We start from the raw sequence: 15,269 nt of genomic DNA, 5'->3' as shown, positions 1-15,269 counted from the left end.
TGGTCAATCTCAGAGTAATAACTACAGTTTGGACACAGACACCACCGCCAATGCTGGCTCGTAGTTTTTCTAGAAATATAACTCAAGAGATTATTGCTAAAGGTTATATTTCAGGAAATCGTAATTCTATTTCATAAATTAATGTGCCTGCACCTTTACCACAACTTCTTTCAACCGTTATTTTGCCGAAGCGCCGCCGCTACAGTTTGCAGCAAATCTATCTATTCCTCCCATGTACAAGTGATGCTTGTGAACCTCCAGTAATGATTCAGGGTTTAAAATTGCCTTACAGTCCTTGAGAACACACACTTCGTACGCTATCTTCATCTGTCTTGCACATCTTTCAAAAGACATTTGACCGCCCGAGGTTCCTAGACCAGGACAGAGCACACTTTTGATTTTTCGCTTGTTTATGTTCTTATTGTGACGATGAACTGAATGACAAAAAAAATAAAATACGTCAATTGAATTGAGTTTGTCAAACAATTTTGTTAAATTTTAAATTCTACCTATATATAGGTAATTAAAAAAATAACTTCTCTTTTCTTAACTTCAAAGGACTTTCTTCTTAATCCTAGTGCAAGTTTTTCGTTTCCAGGCTAAACCCCCAGACATAGCTCTGGCTAGCTCATACCTGCAAGTAAGACAGCTCTAAAGGCCAAATATGCATTCACTGTATCGTGTATGTCGCTAGGAACTCTGTTGGTTGGTGCGCTGATGAGAAAATGTATCGGTTTTCCTTCATTCGTCTCGCGATTCTTCATCCAGTCTCGCTCAATCTCAGGTACATCATCCTCAAACGTCTCAATGATGACTGCTTCGCCCACTGGAAGCTCTCCAAAATATTCTTTCCTCAGATAATTCTGTAGACGTTCCTGTAATTGCCAACCAAAATGCTCCGAATACCTCTAGATTATAAACATGAAGAATACATACGTCAGGTTGAAAGATTGAAGAGTGGAAATTGAAGAAAAATAAAATAATCTTAGCCACTAGATTTATATCTTACCAAATCTATTCCGCCATCCATAAAACCAAAACTATTCGTTGGCGAGACTATTGCGTCAGCTGCAGGTGCATCATTGAAAACATCTCCACAAGAAATCTTAAAAACAAGAAAAAAGATTTATAGCCTGTTGAATGAAATCAACTCTTCTGTGCAACGGCGATTGAAATATCATATAAGTATGCACTAAATACTAGTAAGTGTGTCACTGATAACTGCCATTTCCATAAATTCATTTACTTCAGTCTAAAACATTTCAAACAGCCAGAAATAAACGTTACAGCAGATTAATGTCAATGAAACACTTGCTTGGTCTCATTTACTGGGCACATTTTTCATTAATGTTAAATTTTCATGAATAAATAATAAATCTAGTGAATGATTTAAAGAGGACAAGAGCTAGGGCATTAAGCAGATATTATTGCCAATAGTTTTTTCATCAGGTCTAACTTGTAAAACCACGTTTTTCCGTATGTGACTAGGTGAAATATCAAAAAAGAAGATACACGACTACTGTAAGACGCCGATGGAGAAGACAGTTAACAAACACCTCAGCTGTTTTGAGATCAAGTCTGCTTCATTTAAAAATCATACGCGCGTCAAAACAGAATGCGCCAATATAAAGAAACAAAACGTCTTTGAAACACCACGAATTACAATATGGAAGACTTTGAGGAAACGGTCAATTATCACGCAGTTTTAACGATCAAACTCGTGAAAATGTTCATATTTCAATAATGACAAGTTTCAACCGATTGAATAGTTTGATTTGGGCAGTTGGGCATGCATGTAATTGTGGAGCAAGTCAATTTTAATGCCCAATCATTAAAGACTAGTATAGTCTAGCTTATGTTTCGCCAGACATCCCCAGATACTCTACGATACAAAGACGCTATAAAAAAGGTCTTTCCATCAACATTAGACAACCAACTACTCCGAAGGCCGTACATATTTAAAAAAAACATTTCAATATGTAATATATGCTTACCTCGATGTTACAATCAGTTCGTATGAAATGAAAAGCCTCATTCCACGCGACTTCCATTGCGGGTTCAATGTCTCGTAGTTTAAACACAACATCTTTTAAAGAAGCCATGTAAATAGGTCTCGCCTTGAACGTTGTATTTCGTCAAGTAAACATAGACAAGGCTCACGAACGAATTTATAATTACAGTCTGACATCTGCTGAGTATTTGATTGTATTAATATTAATCAGAGCTGCTGCTTACATGATAAGAGTAATATCTTGTCATGGAAAAAAAAAGTTGAAGAGAGAATTTTTAGCAGGATTCTCAGCACGCATTTTGCGTATGGAAGGCCATTTCTCCTGTCAAAAACTATTCTCAGTAATGTAAAATACTAAAATCTAAGTTAATATTATTCCATCATAGCAGGTACAGGAATAAAGTTTAGTTTTTTCGAGTGGGATTTGAACGTCTTCCGGACTAAAGGCTCTATCACTGGCTCAATGGGGACTGGTAGCGAACACTATCCAACACCTTTATAAAGTACATTTTCGTGACAGCTTAAAAAGAGCTCGTCTGGTTTTGACTAATGAGATCAGTAGAATACTATTGATAAGATAGTTAAGAAAAAGCGCATGTTTTTCCAATAAGCTTATAACATATATTTTCTTGGAGGGTATGTATGTTCAGTCCTGCGCAATACATAATTTGCAACATTTTGCCTCGTTTTCAGTACGACTCGAAACTTGCAGCTCAACAGTCAACACACCCATTTTTAACAAAAAAACTGTTCGATGTCAGTGTCCTTAGCATATTAACGCAAAAATAATGTCAACCAGTGTGATACTGACGTATAATTACCAATGTCTCTAATCTGGTTTTCCATATCACGAGAGTATCATGAGAATTTAGCTTGTGAGAAATCCATTTCAGGGTGTTGCGCCATGAATCTAAACAGTGATTAATAATTCGTATAAGTCAGCTCACGATGGCGAGTACGATTTGGAATTATTATAGTACAGTATGTTTGAAGTTTTTTTAAAAATTGGATGAGCCGCCTTTTCAACATGAGAGCACGTTAAGAGATAAAGAGCTCGTCCGGAAGGTTCAACGCATGCATGATAACTTCTTGCAAAAATACAGTCCTGTCAGACTTTTATCCATTATTTTGTACTTTTGGCAGTACTGAACAGTATTTAGCTGGTGTTTCACCAGAACTCTATCAGGAGAAGTAAAGCACGAATGAAAAAAACTAAATTAATTTACTTTTTGAGAACATCCTGTTTCTTCTGGTCATCTGAAGTTGGTAAGCCCATCTAAATGAAAAAGTTCAGATGCGATATCTATAAGAGTTGTAGCATGTGAAATTTGACAAAAATGTCTGGATTTACAGATGAAGCACCAACAATGAAAATGAATTTTGCAACACCAAGTTAACTCACCGATTTCTGTCTTTGGTCATACATCATTTTTTCAACCATGCCTCTTGTTTCGCCATCCAATTCTGACAACTTAAAATAAAAAAATCATTTAAAGAAGACAAGAATTCACAGCATGATTACTACTCTACTGACTACACCAATGAACTATGTCTGGAAATTTACAGGGTTCAAATTCAATGTGTTTCTACCTTTGAGTTTTCTGGGTTAACTTTCTTTGTGTTAATTTCTGGATCTGTCATTAAAACTTTGCTCCACCATTCCATTTTATTTACCTACAAGTCATAAGAGAACTTGACTGTTGTTGAAATGCACATCACCTGTCAGGAGCTAAGCTTAATTGCCAAGGTGACAGACCTTTTCTAGAGTAACAGCAACAGTATTTTGATCTAATGTCCAAATGCTTTCTTCCAATTTGATCTGAAAGGGCGAAGATTCATTATATCAGTACTTTGAACAACTGCCAATGGTGTGCAAGAAATGACACTTACCTCCTTATACAATTCCCCATCAAGGATTAATGGATGACCTTTTAAACCAATTTTAATATGCTACATTGATAAATATAAACAAATATTTAGATATTTATAATACAAAAAATAAATGGAATAGTTTCCTACTTCTTGAAACTTCCTTATTATAAGAATTCAATATTTTGCTGGCAATAACCCTGCAAGTCTAGCCAAGAGAGAAATAAATATTATTACCTTCTTTTTAGTGTCAACAATTACATCCCTGCCCTTGACTTTAAAGTCAACACACAAAGGAACTCGTATCTAACCATAATAAAAAATATTTAGGAATATTGCATTAGTCTAAAGATTATATTTGTATGATAGAAAACACACACAATACACTTGATAAAAGCATACCTCAAGCTCTGATAAAGTCTAAAATGGACAGAAATTAGAGTCATTAGAAAATATAGAACAAATACAATACAGACGATCAGGAATATCAACGAACCTGGGTCCAACTATAGTTATCCAGATCACATCCATTTCCAACATTTGGTTTTAGTTTTCCCTTCGCATCCTCATCTTCATCACTCTCCTGTTCCTAAAAGTTAAGAAATAACATTATATTCCAAGATGTAATAAAGATATTTATACTGTTATCATTGTTATCACAATTCATCATGAAGATCATTAATCAAACCTTTTCTTCCGCCTTCTTCTCAGATGTGTCTTCATCATTTCCATTTGTTTCCAGAGGCTCAGAATCCATTTTTTGATTACTCATTTCTTCTTCAAGTTTTTTCACTTCTTCATCTGTCAATTCTTTTATTTTTGGTTCTTTTAACGCCTCTTCTTTCTTCCTAGCTTCCTCCATTTCTTTTTCCTTCCTTGCTTTCTCCTTTGCTGCTCTTTTCATTTCCTGTTCATTTTTCTCTTTCTCCTTTGCCTAAGCAAAATTGGACTTTGAAATATAACATATCACCAGGGCCGTAGCTAGACCGCTTAATTGAGGGGGTGTATATTCATATATTCATGTTTATATACCATAGGAACAATAGCATACAAAAGAAATCATTCGGGCATATGACGAATATATGAATATGCACCCCCCCAATTAAGCTTCTAGCTACGGCCCTGCATATCACCTTTACAAGACCTCATAATAATATATTAAAATACCTTTACTGCCTTTGTTTCATGTGCCTTGAATTTGTCCATAACTATCTAAGAAATAGAAAAAATTTGCACTAAGAATTATTTAAACTTGTTAAGCTAGATCCCCAGTATTCTGTGCACATACCAGGAGGACAATGGTATTTTAACAATGGTATTTTGTATCCGATTGTACCTTTTGTGCCTGTCCTTTATTTGCTCCTGTGAAAAAGTCTGTTTTTCGGCCAAGAAAACAAAAGAAAACATCAAGCAACTAGGGTAAAAAGACATTTTCTTGTGCTTAGTGAATAAATGTAGATTTACAAAATGTCTGACAGGTAAATCACGTGGACTACACTCTTCATGGTTTCATATCGTAAATTACGAGTTACAATGCTTGTGAGTTACATAATATTGAATAGATACCTTCAATGATAGTATGTGTATAGTTTAATTGTTAATTAAAAGACTATCTCTTCATTCTACTCGACTAATTATCAATCAAGGTAATATAATTTGGCAGTCTCGTCTAGCTAGTGCACATACCTCGTGTATTCCACCTTCACATTGCTGAGCAACGGCCATAAACATTGAATCAAATCTCTCTGCATCTTCACTAGACATTTTTTTCTAAATGCAGACAAAAAGTTATCGAAATTCTATGAAATTTAATACAAATGTTGCAGATGTTATTAGAGAAATGCTTCGACAATTCTTATTAGTTTCAGTCCTCCAACTCACGGGAAGGCGCTCGGACACCAGAATACCGGATACAGGGCTTCCACTTGCAAGGAAATTTCCCTGCAAAAGGAAATTTTGGCTTTTTCAAGGAAAAAGGCAAGGAAATAAAATTGAGGAGGAAATGGACAGGAAATTTTAGCCTGGGCAAGGAAATTGCAAGGAAATCTTGAAAATTGTTTATATTAGACTTAAAATTGAATAAAAAATAATAAGTTTGCAAAGATTTGGTTCTTCAAGTATATAACCATTTTCCTCACTCATAGGTGTAGGGTTTTGTTTTCTTCCGGGAGGGGGGCTTAAAGCTTGGCTAACCAAGGTATAGACTTCATGTAAGCCCAGCTAAAAGTCTCCCTGTATAAAATGAGGAATACAGAAAGTAGTGGCTGCGGATCTAAACTTCGTATTTCAGAATTGCTTTTCTAAGTTGTTTGATATATTATTATATGTTATTATATTCACTAATAAAACTGTTTCATGTGTATATAAGGATGTCTTTTTAAAGATTCAACATTGCTATATGATGCAATTATTACCTAGTAAATTTTTTACCCTAAAATTTCTCGGGGGGTTCTAGCCCTCAGCCCCCCCCCCCCCAAATACTCTACGCCTATTTTACACTTCTATCAAAGTTTCTGTGGTTAATTTAATAAAAAGTGACCAAATTTTTGGATGAATTTTGGAAGTATTTTTGTATATGGAATATATTTCAGCTGTATCACTTAAAAAAATATTGTTTATTTTGTCACTGAGAAAAATTTGTTCCATTAAGGCCGCTATTTGCAAGGAATTTGCAAGGAAATTTGGAAATTTTGGCAAGGAAATATTTTTGGAAAAAAGGATTTTTTAGCATCTCAAAAGGAAATTTGGTAAATCAATTGTGGAAGCACTGACCGGATATGGTACATTCTACCACCACAATACCAAAATATGGTCAAACCAACGGGAGTAGTCAGTCGTGTTTTATCATAAAAAATCAAATTACATTTTACACAAGTGATAGTTTTTAAGAACTATTCCTGCTTAAGGCAGAGAGAATTAGATAATTAGATATTTTCTTACTCAAAATGGTAAAGCACAAACAAGATTGCTCGTGTTATTCTTCCTAAAGAATACCTGAATTCATATTAGAGACGGGAAACTTGTTCATTAGAATTTAGAAAGATAAAACCGATGATTTTCTCAAATACTAACACAGTCAAAGCATTACGAGTCATCTAAATCTACAGACGAAACGTTACAGTCAAGTTTCCAATCCCTATTAAATATCAATTCAGTTAATGGCGACTTCCCAGCTTATTCTGATCGATTCAGTATTCGCCTCTTGATTGCAGTGGCATCTCAGGCTGATTCAAAGTAATACAAAGCAAGCCAATTTCAAACAATGGCGTTTCTAAGTTTTCTAATATTCGTCGTCCTCATCACGATCATCTTCATCTGCACGTGCTTTATGGCGGTTTAGAGACTCCAAAGCTTTCTCCCGAAGTGATTTCTCCAGATCTAAATTCTCCTCATCGCCTTCGCTATCTGATTTCTGTAACACACAAGTATATATTGTTCTAGAAATAAAAAGCAAACGAAAAGTCAAATCTCTACAAATTTGATTACATCAGAAGTTTTGTCCTTGGATTTATGCTTCTTGTGTTTCCTATGTTTCTTGCTGTGCTTCTTATGTTTCCGTTTCTTCTTTTTTTCTGATTTCCTATCTTCATTTTTCTCATCTTTCTCCTCATCAGAACTCTCCTATGTTGACAATGGTACACAAGCAATGCACTGGGTTAAAAAAGCGCTTTTATACAATTTATAAGTGGAGAGAGAAAGAGAAATAAAATAGGCTAATGGTTTCTGTCTACAACAATAAAAAAGCCAAGCTTTTTCGACGTTTACCTTTTCTTCAGCCGGTGAAAATGGTGATGAAGGTCTTTTCTGTTTCTTCTCAACAATTCTCTCCACTTCCTCCTTATCGGAAGAACTTTCCTCATTACGACTTACTTCACTTCTCTTGCTCTTCTCTGAAAGATTCGTTGGGTAGAAAAAAGAAGGACTTAGAAAGATCCTGAAAGGCAAAGCTTGCGACTACGTGCTCGATTGTAAAAACCTCTAACCTGCACGCTCCTTTTCTGAAGCCTCAACTTCTTGTGAGCTTCGTTCTCGTCTTAGTTCAGGACTTGGTGAAGGCGATCTTCTTGGAGGCTCTTCCTCACGTTCAGGAGAGCTGGACTGATCATCTCGTTTAGACTTCGTTTTTTGACCAGATTCAGGAGTTCTACGACTCTTCCTAACAGGCTGCGGTGAATCTCCTCGCTCGACATCGTCGCTGCCCGTTGAATCCTCGGGAGCCTGTTTCACGCGACGTACGGGTGAAGAATCACGCTTTTTACGTATTTCGGGCGACTCCTCCCGTTGTTTTTTGCGAACATCGGGCGAATCATCGCGTCTTTTACCGCGTACATCAGCCTGATCTTCGTGCTGTTTTTGGCGAACTTCAGGGGAGTCTTGTCGTTGTTTTTTACGAGGTTGAGGCGAGTCATCACGCATCTTTTTACGACGGTCCACGGGGGATTCATCTCTGTTTTTCTTTCGACTGGGTGACGGGTCTTTGCGTTGTTTTTTACCCCGCTCATCACTTTCATCACGCTTTTGTTTACGGGGTGGGGTTTCCTCTCTCTGTTTCTTTCTGGGTTGTGGGGACTGTTTACGTTGAGGGGTGGGGGATCCATCAGATGCTGAACTAGAGTGGCTACGATCTTTTTTAATCTTTGATTTCATTTTGGGTTTTTGGGGCGAGGGGGAACGAGAGGAGGATGATTTCTGGGGGGGTTTTGTCTTTCTTGGGGGACTTCTTGCTCGTTTTGCGGGTAGTTCAGCAGACGATGATCTCCCTCGATTCTTCTTCGCGGGCGACCTTGATACTTGACGTCGTCGTCGTCTCGTGTCATCTTCGGAGGATGGTCGGCGACGACGTGGAGCTTCACGACCTCGTCGTGGTGAACTGCGGCGTGGTGAATGGTCTCGTCTTCGTGGAGGGGAGTATTCTCGTCTTGGTGATGGTTTGCGTCTGCGGGGAGACAATTCTCTACGACGTGGAGATGGTCGTCGTCGTCTATCACGGGATGTCGAGCGCTTACGTTTATCCACCGAACGTTCACGAGCACTGTTCTCGGAGTCCGAAGACGATGACGGCGAGTGATGTCGGTAATTACGATTCTTTCCCTTCTTCGACGCCTCTTGCGCAGCTTTAGTTTTTGGCTCGGATGAATAATCGCTTTCACTATCATCTTTCTGTTTCTCCTTTCCTTTCTTCTTTTCCTTTCTTCTCTCTTTTTTACCCTCTTTCGTTTTCTTCTCCTTTCCTTCATCAAAGTCTTCTCGTTCTCCCATTTTTGCTTCATCCATATCAACATCTTTTCCAACTTTATCTGAAATCATTTCACCTTATTAATTCAGACTGGATAATTTAAACTAAAAACAATTATCTGCTTTCGAAGAACTCCATCATTTTACCTTCGTCTTCCTCTTCATCTTTCTTCATCTTTTCCTTTTCTTTCTTTATATCTTCACTCTTTTCTTTTGGTTTCTTCTCCACTTTCTTCTGTCTCTCTGCTGAAGGTGAACGCGATGATTTGGAAGACTCGGAGGTGAACGAGGCAGACTCCGAAGCCGAGCGACCACGACGGCGATTACGTGGAGAAGGTGAACGAGATCTGGAAGACAAAGTTTGTTCATTTTGATATATTTCTATAGCGTAATTCCTCGTAGTTTAACGGTAAACTAGGTTATATATACCTTAAAGAGCTTTAAAATTCATTCCTGGTGATGCTTGTTACAGAAGTAATACAATTAATGTAATTGTCATACAAGATTTGTTCATAACACAAAGTATAAATGTGTGTATGACTTTAATAAGCTCTTGTAAGAAATTTCTCTAGCACTCATCCCTTACCCAGAAGCCTCACAAATTGTCAGCCACAGGTACACATAGAGTGCAGTAAAGAATTAAACTATTACCAAAATTTACTTCGGTACAACTGACCGATTACTCTTCATAGTTAGGTTTTTGTCTTTCATAATACGAATTGTATGAAAGAAGCTGAACAAGAGAAATGTTCTTCAAACCTTCGAGCAGGACGTGGAGATCTTGATCGTCGTCTTGGTGGAGTTCTTCTGGGTGGTGAGTATCTTCGGGATCTGTACGGTGAGCGTCGTGAGTACGATCGTCTGGGCGGAGATCTCCGACGGACAGGTGATCGTGACCAAGATCTTGAAGGCGATCTGGAGTAACTTCGTTTTCTTCTTCGTGGTGAAGGTGAACGACGACGGGGCGAACGTCTACGAGGTGATGGCGAGCGTCTTCGAGGGGATCTCGAGCGACGGCGTGGCGATGGAGAACGTGAGCGACGACGAGGTGAAGGCGAACGCGAACGACGACGAGGCGACTTTGAACGGGAGCGAGACTGAGAACGAGAATATGACCTAAATGGGAAAAATTACTGTAGTATTACCTTGAAGTTTGAAAGCGAAATCATGTATTTTAATTAATCAAGTTTACCTTTTTCGTCTCTTTGAATCTAGGAAATAAAAAAATATTGTGTTGTCAGATTGGTGGACACTTGAGAATATATGTAATGAAATGTAATATGAAAATAGTGAAAATACTAAATCACCTTTTTCTCTCTTGTCTTTGTCCTTATCCTGTTGTAAAAATAAAAGATATTTGATTAATCCAGACACATATGTCCACTAGAAGTTATTCTCTAGAACCTCAATGTGATCTTACTACAGTGAAAGCAAGATCTGACATAGTTGAGTCACCCACTGCACAGAATCAAGCCTGCCTACTCTATTGTAAACCTGGTTTCCATTTAGTCATAATTGTCGTGAATAAATCAGGCAGATTGACAACACTGGCTTAACAGATTGCCATACAGCAGAAAAAAGACGGGAAAGATCCGATTAAATGGAAATCTGGCTTAATATCTTGATAAAAAAACATTGAAACAAAGACATTCATCCATTTCCATAAAGTGAATAATTATATACAACGTATTTTCTAAAAAGGCAGATGCTTAGGAACTCAATGATAAACCAATTGTGCATTTGAAATAAAATTTTCTTTCAACATTACTATTTGATAACCAAGTATTCACCCAGATAGATAACCTGCATGAAATGTCAAAGATTTTCATCAAAACACATTCTGGATTGCGTTTAGATGGCACACAAAACTTTTTTAAACGTTTTCCATTCAAAACCTCAACTAAACAGAAGCTTTGCAGACATTGAAAAACTAAAATGCTCAGAAAAGGATGAATCCAAAAAATTGACAAAGGCCACATTTACAGAAATGCATGAATGTCCTCTTGAAAAATACCTTATTGCTGTCAATGATCTTAAGAACTTCGTCAATTTTTTCCTTAATTCCCTTAGCAAATTTTTCATCACCGGCCTCAACAAGATGCAAACAATCAGTGAAATATAAACGTTCATCAAGCCTGCCACTTTCCAATATCCAATCCTTAGCTGTCTCAAGAAAGAAGACATTTTTCATCTCATCGCAAAACTCAATATTTTCCATCAATATCTTATTCACTTCATTTATATCTTTTCGGAAATCAGAAGGTTCTAAATCCCTCGGCAGTAACCCTGTTACAATAGTTCTAGTATAAGGGCAATCCATGCTAATTTGATCCACAATTGTTAGAAGGCCTTCGGCAATTTCTTTGGGTGTATCCTTGCCGATATTATTTGTTCCACAGTGAAGAACAACAATTTTTGGATCACAATTCAATTCGCCATGCCTTAAACGCCAGAGAACATGCTGTACCCGGTCACCGCCAAGACCAAAATTAAGGCAGTTCATTGAGGCAAAGTATTTCCTCCAAACATTAGCATAACGAGCAAGACCTTTAATTAAGGAGTCCCCCACTAGCAAAATATCAGGATCTGTACCACGGGAGACCATAGTTTTGAAACGCATGTGGTCATCCAGCCAACCTGCTTTGATACGCTTACTGGGTATCACGGTTGGCGCATTTGACGATGCTAAACGGGTACGCCTAACTCTATCCGAGCCCTGACCATGAAACGCTGAATTCTATAACGACAAATTGAGTTGCTAAGCATCTATCTTTTTGAGAATATATATATATATATATATATATATATCTATATATATATCTATATTCATATATAGATATATCAGTGTGTCTACAAGCTATTAGTTGAACAAATATACCTTCTTTTTATCATCAGGATCTTCAGAATCTGAACCACTGCCTCCCTTTTTCTTCTCATTCTTTTCATCATCCTCTTTGTCTATCTTTTCTGCATTTGTGCTGTCAGGTTCGAGCTGTTCAGGATCATCCAGTTTTTCACTGAGGTTAGCTTGTATCCGTTCTTGTTCCATCTAAATTTATATATTAACATGGATTAAAAAATGGCTTCCAAGTAGCATCTTAAATCATTCAAAAAAAAAAAGATCTTCTCCTACTTTTCTTTGACGTATTTCCTCTTTCTTTTTCTCCAGAAACACAGTCGGAATACCACCAATGTTGTTTTGAGCACTTAAGAGCAATTCCCAAAGTTCTTTCATGAAAACTCGAGCATTTTTACCATTAAGGAAACCAGTTATGTTGATCTGCATGGTCTTAGGGTCTGGGTGCTGAAAAAAATAAGAAACTTTCATGAGAAGATTTAGGATAATCTGATTTTATATTTACTACCTTTGCCCTCAAAATATAGCACAAATTTGAATCATCACAAAGCTCTTAGTTAACCTGTTCTTTCTCCAGCATATTGATAATAAACTCAAGAAGTACATCATCGTCTGTGCCAAGCAGTTCTGTCACACGTTTACTAATCCATGGTTTGATTGTATCAACACTGACCTTCTCCATATCAACCTAGGTTAATATAAAAATAAAATATAGCCTGGATGCTTTGCAATATAAAGAGAGATTAAGGAAGCTACATATATGCCACTGACAAAGGTGAACATTTTGTTTTAGTAAAATGCAGTAAAAATGTCTAAAGGGAGAGACTGGAGAGTATTTTGCCCTTAGGAAGGACTATATTTGTGAAATGTAGATCTGTGTAGATGCAGATTTTAGCACCCTTGCATTAAATTACTATCATATAAGGGTCAAATGGGCCTGTATGTGCAGTTGATATTATATGAGCAAAAAGAAAAATATGGGATAAAGCACAGGCAAGCTTTATCATTTGTTTTCCCAAATATACTTTGAACAAATCACTCCTGCCTTTCATATATATATATACCTTCATTACACCAAATATGCACATGTTCTGAAAAATACACTCCTCTTTTCTGGATGCACCACTTACCCTCAAAATATGCACCCACTATGCCAAATATACACCCCTTACCTCAAATATCTAACTACAAATAAGGTCTAAGTGCTGTGCAATAGAGATATTTTGTCTCATATACTCAGACTCTACCTAACGATCTGCACTTCAAATGCAATATTTTGTATTCAACAATTGCACAGCCACAGCCACTAAACCTTTCACTATAAAGTTTTGTAAGTCAGAGTGTCAGATAGCATTGAATATACTTATACTTTATACAAATTATTCTTGGAGAAACTAAGGATAGCATATCTAAGCCTCATATCATCTATTTTAAGCTAAAATCCGTTTGCTAACAATAGTTTAACACTTCATACCTTTTCGTTGAGAGCGTCATCGAAGCGCATTTGTTTGAGCAATTTCTTCTGTTTATTAAGAAACCTGTTGTCCTGTTCCGCGCTTGTTCCCTAGATTAGCAAATGGGAAACCAATATTTACTTCGAAATGCCTCAAATATTGCTAAAAAACTAATATTTTTTCAAATCTTACCCTAAAGAAACCAGCATCCATCATTTCACCAGAGCAACATGCGTCTCATGTGCCCACGCGTGTAACAAGAACATGAATTCATGGGGGAGGGGTAAGAATGAAAAATTTTTTTCTGCTAATTTTTTTATTATTTTCTGCGAAATTATACATTCATCCATGTTTTCTCATCTTTTCAAACCCATTTTACGTATAACTCGGACTTCTAGATTCCAAAAAATGAGAAAAAAATGAGAATTTTGTTTTACAGATTTTACCTACCCCTAGTGCGTGTACATATTATAAACACATGTGCTTTCTCAATTTCATCATGGCGGACCAAGAAGACGGCTTAGACCAGTTAAAAGAAAGATTATTAGGTCATTCTGCTTGTTTCAACTCTTTACTCGAGCTTATTCCAGCACGTTATTACTTTGCTGACAATGAGGAAGAGAAAAGCAATAAGTTTTATAAGAATAAGAAGAATAAAGCGCCAAAACAGGCCGTAAAGGAGGCCACAAAGAAGGCTAAATTGAGTCGACTTGATCCAAACCAGCACAAAACTGTCCCTGAAATACAAGCAGAATTATCAGTTGAAGATGGTAAAGCTGCGGGAGATGAACGTGTTGTTAGTGTCGAGGATGTGGCTTGTTCCAGCATCGGAGATCTCAGGACTAAACTTCATGAACGTATTGAGTTAATGAAAAGGAAACGAAAAGCGACCTCAAATGAGAATGGCAGACCAGCCAAGAAGGCTAAAAACAGCGGTAGTAAGAAAGACAGCGGAAAGGAAAAGAAAAGGACTAACCAGATAAACTCTAAGCCTGCTATAAACAACAAGAAAACTATTGTGAACAGTGAAGGAAAGGTTGTGTTTAGTAAATTTGATTTCACATCAGATGTAGTGAAACCAGAGGGAAAAGGCAAAGGAAATGCAAAGAAAAAGAATTATAAAAAGTTATTAGAAAAGGCTGAAAGTAGGAAAAAGAAAATGGAAGAAATGAAAGAGGATAACAGTGAAAAAGCAAAGGAGATGATTGAGACAACAAAATGGAAGAAAGCTCTTGGAAAGTCAGAAGGAGTGAAGCAGAAAGATGATCCAGCACTATTGAAGAAAGCTATGAAACGCAAGGAGAAACAGAAAAAGAAACACCAGAAAGATTGGAAGGAGAGGATGAATACGCAGAAGAAACAAATGAAGGAGAGACAAGATCGAAGACAAAGGAATATTCAAGAACGCATTGATAAGAAGAAGAAGAAAGGTGGAAGGACACCAGGATTTTAGATTCAATTGACTCCATTAAAAGTCATTCATAAATGGGGCTAGTTAGACTCTTTCTGGCAAAATTTTGACAATAAATAAAAGAGACTGTCATAATCAGACTAGCCTCATTTTCATGAAACTCAGACCTCTTTTAATAAATCTAATTTCAGCCTGATTCCAAACATAAAATCAATGTGAAAATGCAATGAAAAATAAAATGAAATCAAATCACACTCAGGAATCTACTTTCAGTTGTTTTCTAATTGAAGAAGTTTTACCTCAACAAAACTAATACTATCTTCTCTCATATATTTACTATTTCGTATAAACTATGTCCGCAAAATCCGTGTTTAACGACGATGATAAACGCTGTGTATCTCAGTGGGTCATTTAGGCCTGGCTGAGTAAACA

General features: G+C 36.9%; 4 protein-coding genes across 6 annotated transcripts; 1 reads left to right on the top strand and 3 right to left on the bottom strand.

Annotated features, from left to right (window-relative positions):
• Positions 1-45: 45 nt before the first annotated feature.
• LOC114536744 lies at positions 46-2,531 on the bottom strand. Its single transcript, XM_028558098.1, has 4 exons — positions 1,995-2,531; positions 1,010-1,105; positions 635-908; positions 46-434 (listed from the first exon to the last, which is right to left on the bottom strand). The coding sequence occupies exons 1-4, from the start codon at positions 2,100-2,102 to the stop codon at positions 178-180; spliced, it is 735 nt and encodes a 244-aa protein (XP_028413899.1). The 5' UTR covers positions 2,103-2,531; the 3' UTR covers positions 46-177.
• Positions 2,532-2,618: 87 nt separating this feature from the next.
• Positions 2,619-5,742, bottom strand: LOC114536734 (nuclear migration protein nudC-like). The gene is made up of 13 exons (XM_028558086.1): positions 5,567-5,742; positions 5,217-5,294; positions 5,048-5,092; positions 4,569-4,814; positions 4,377-4,469; positions 4,283-4,300; positions 4,118-4,186; positions 3,902-3,961; positions 3,768-3,830; positions 3,602-3,685; positions 3,414-3,482; positions 3,238-3,287; positions 2,619-2,921 (listed from the first exon to the last, which is right to left on the bottom strand). The coding sequence occupies exons 1-13, from the start codon at positions 5,642-5,644 to the stop codon at positions 2,870-2,872; spliced, it is 1,005 nt and encodes a 334-aa protein (XP_028413887.1). The 5' UTR covers positions 5,645-5,742; the 3' UTR covers positions 2,619-2,869.
• Positions 5,743-6,684: 942 nt separating this feature from the next.
• LOC114535387 (serine/arginine repetitive matrix protein 1-like) lies at positions 6,685-13,718 on the bottom strand. Of its 3 annotated transcripts, none has more exons than XM_028556718.1 (14): positions 13,619-13,718; positions 13,447-13,536; positions 12,535-12,660; positions 12,249-12,419; positions 11,994-12,164; positions 11,130-11,852; positions 10,423-10,450; positions 10,308-10,326; positions 9,875-10,231; positions 9,263-9,462; positions 7,884-9,177; positions 7,646-7,775; positions 7,367-7,501; positions 6,685-7,292 (listed from the first exon to the last, which is right to left on the bottom strand). In XM_028556718.1, the coding sequence occupies exons 1-14, from the start codon at positions 13,640-13,642 to the stop codon at positions 7,161-7,163; spliced, it is 3,600 nt and encodes a 1,199-aa protein (XP_028412519.1). In that variant the 5' UTR covers positions 13,643-13,718; the 3' UTR covers positions 6,685-7,160. The 3 variants fall into 3 exon arrangements, with proteins under 3 accessions (XP_028412519.1, XP_028412516.1, XP_028412522.1); XM_028556715.1 differs by having other exon boundaries at positions 6,686-7,292; positions 7,646-7,770; positions 7,864-9,177; XM_028556721.1 differs by lacking the exon at positions 11,130-11,852 and having other exon boundaries at positions 6,687-7,292; positions 7,646-7,770; positions 7,864-9,177.
• A 30-nt stretch (positions 13,719-13,748) lies between these two features.
• LOC114535501 (ribosomal RNA-processing protein 14-C-like) lies at positions 13,749-15,260 on the top strand. Its single transcript, XM_028556801.1, has one exon. It carries the CDS (start codon positions 13,905-13,907, stop codon positions 14,877-14,879), a length of 975 nt encoding a protein of 324 aa, XP_028412602.1. The 5' UTR covers positions 13,749-13,904; the 3' UTR covers positions 14,880-15,260.
• Positions 15,261-15,269: the final 9 nt, after the last annotated feature.

Source organism: Dendronephthya gigantea, unplaced genomic scaffold, assembly GCF_004324835.1.
Source record: "Dendronephthya gigantea isolate DGI-Jeju-01 unplaced genomic scaffold, DenGig_1.0 000002F, whole genome shotgun sequence".
NCBI classification, from domain to species: domain Eukaryota; kingdom Metazoa; phylum Cnidaria; class Anthozoa; order Malacalcyonacea; family Nephtheidae; genus Dendronephthya; species Dendronephthya gigantea.
This window is presented reverse-complemented; position numbering and strand designations above follow the sequence as displayed.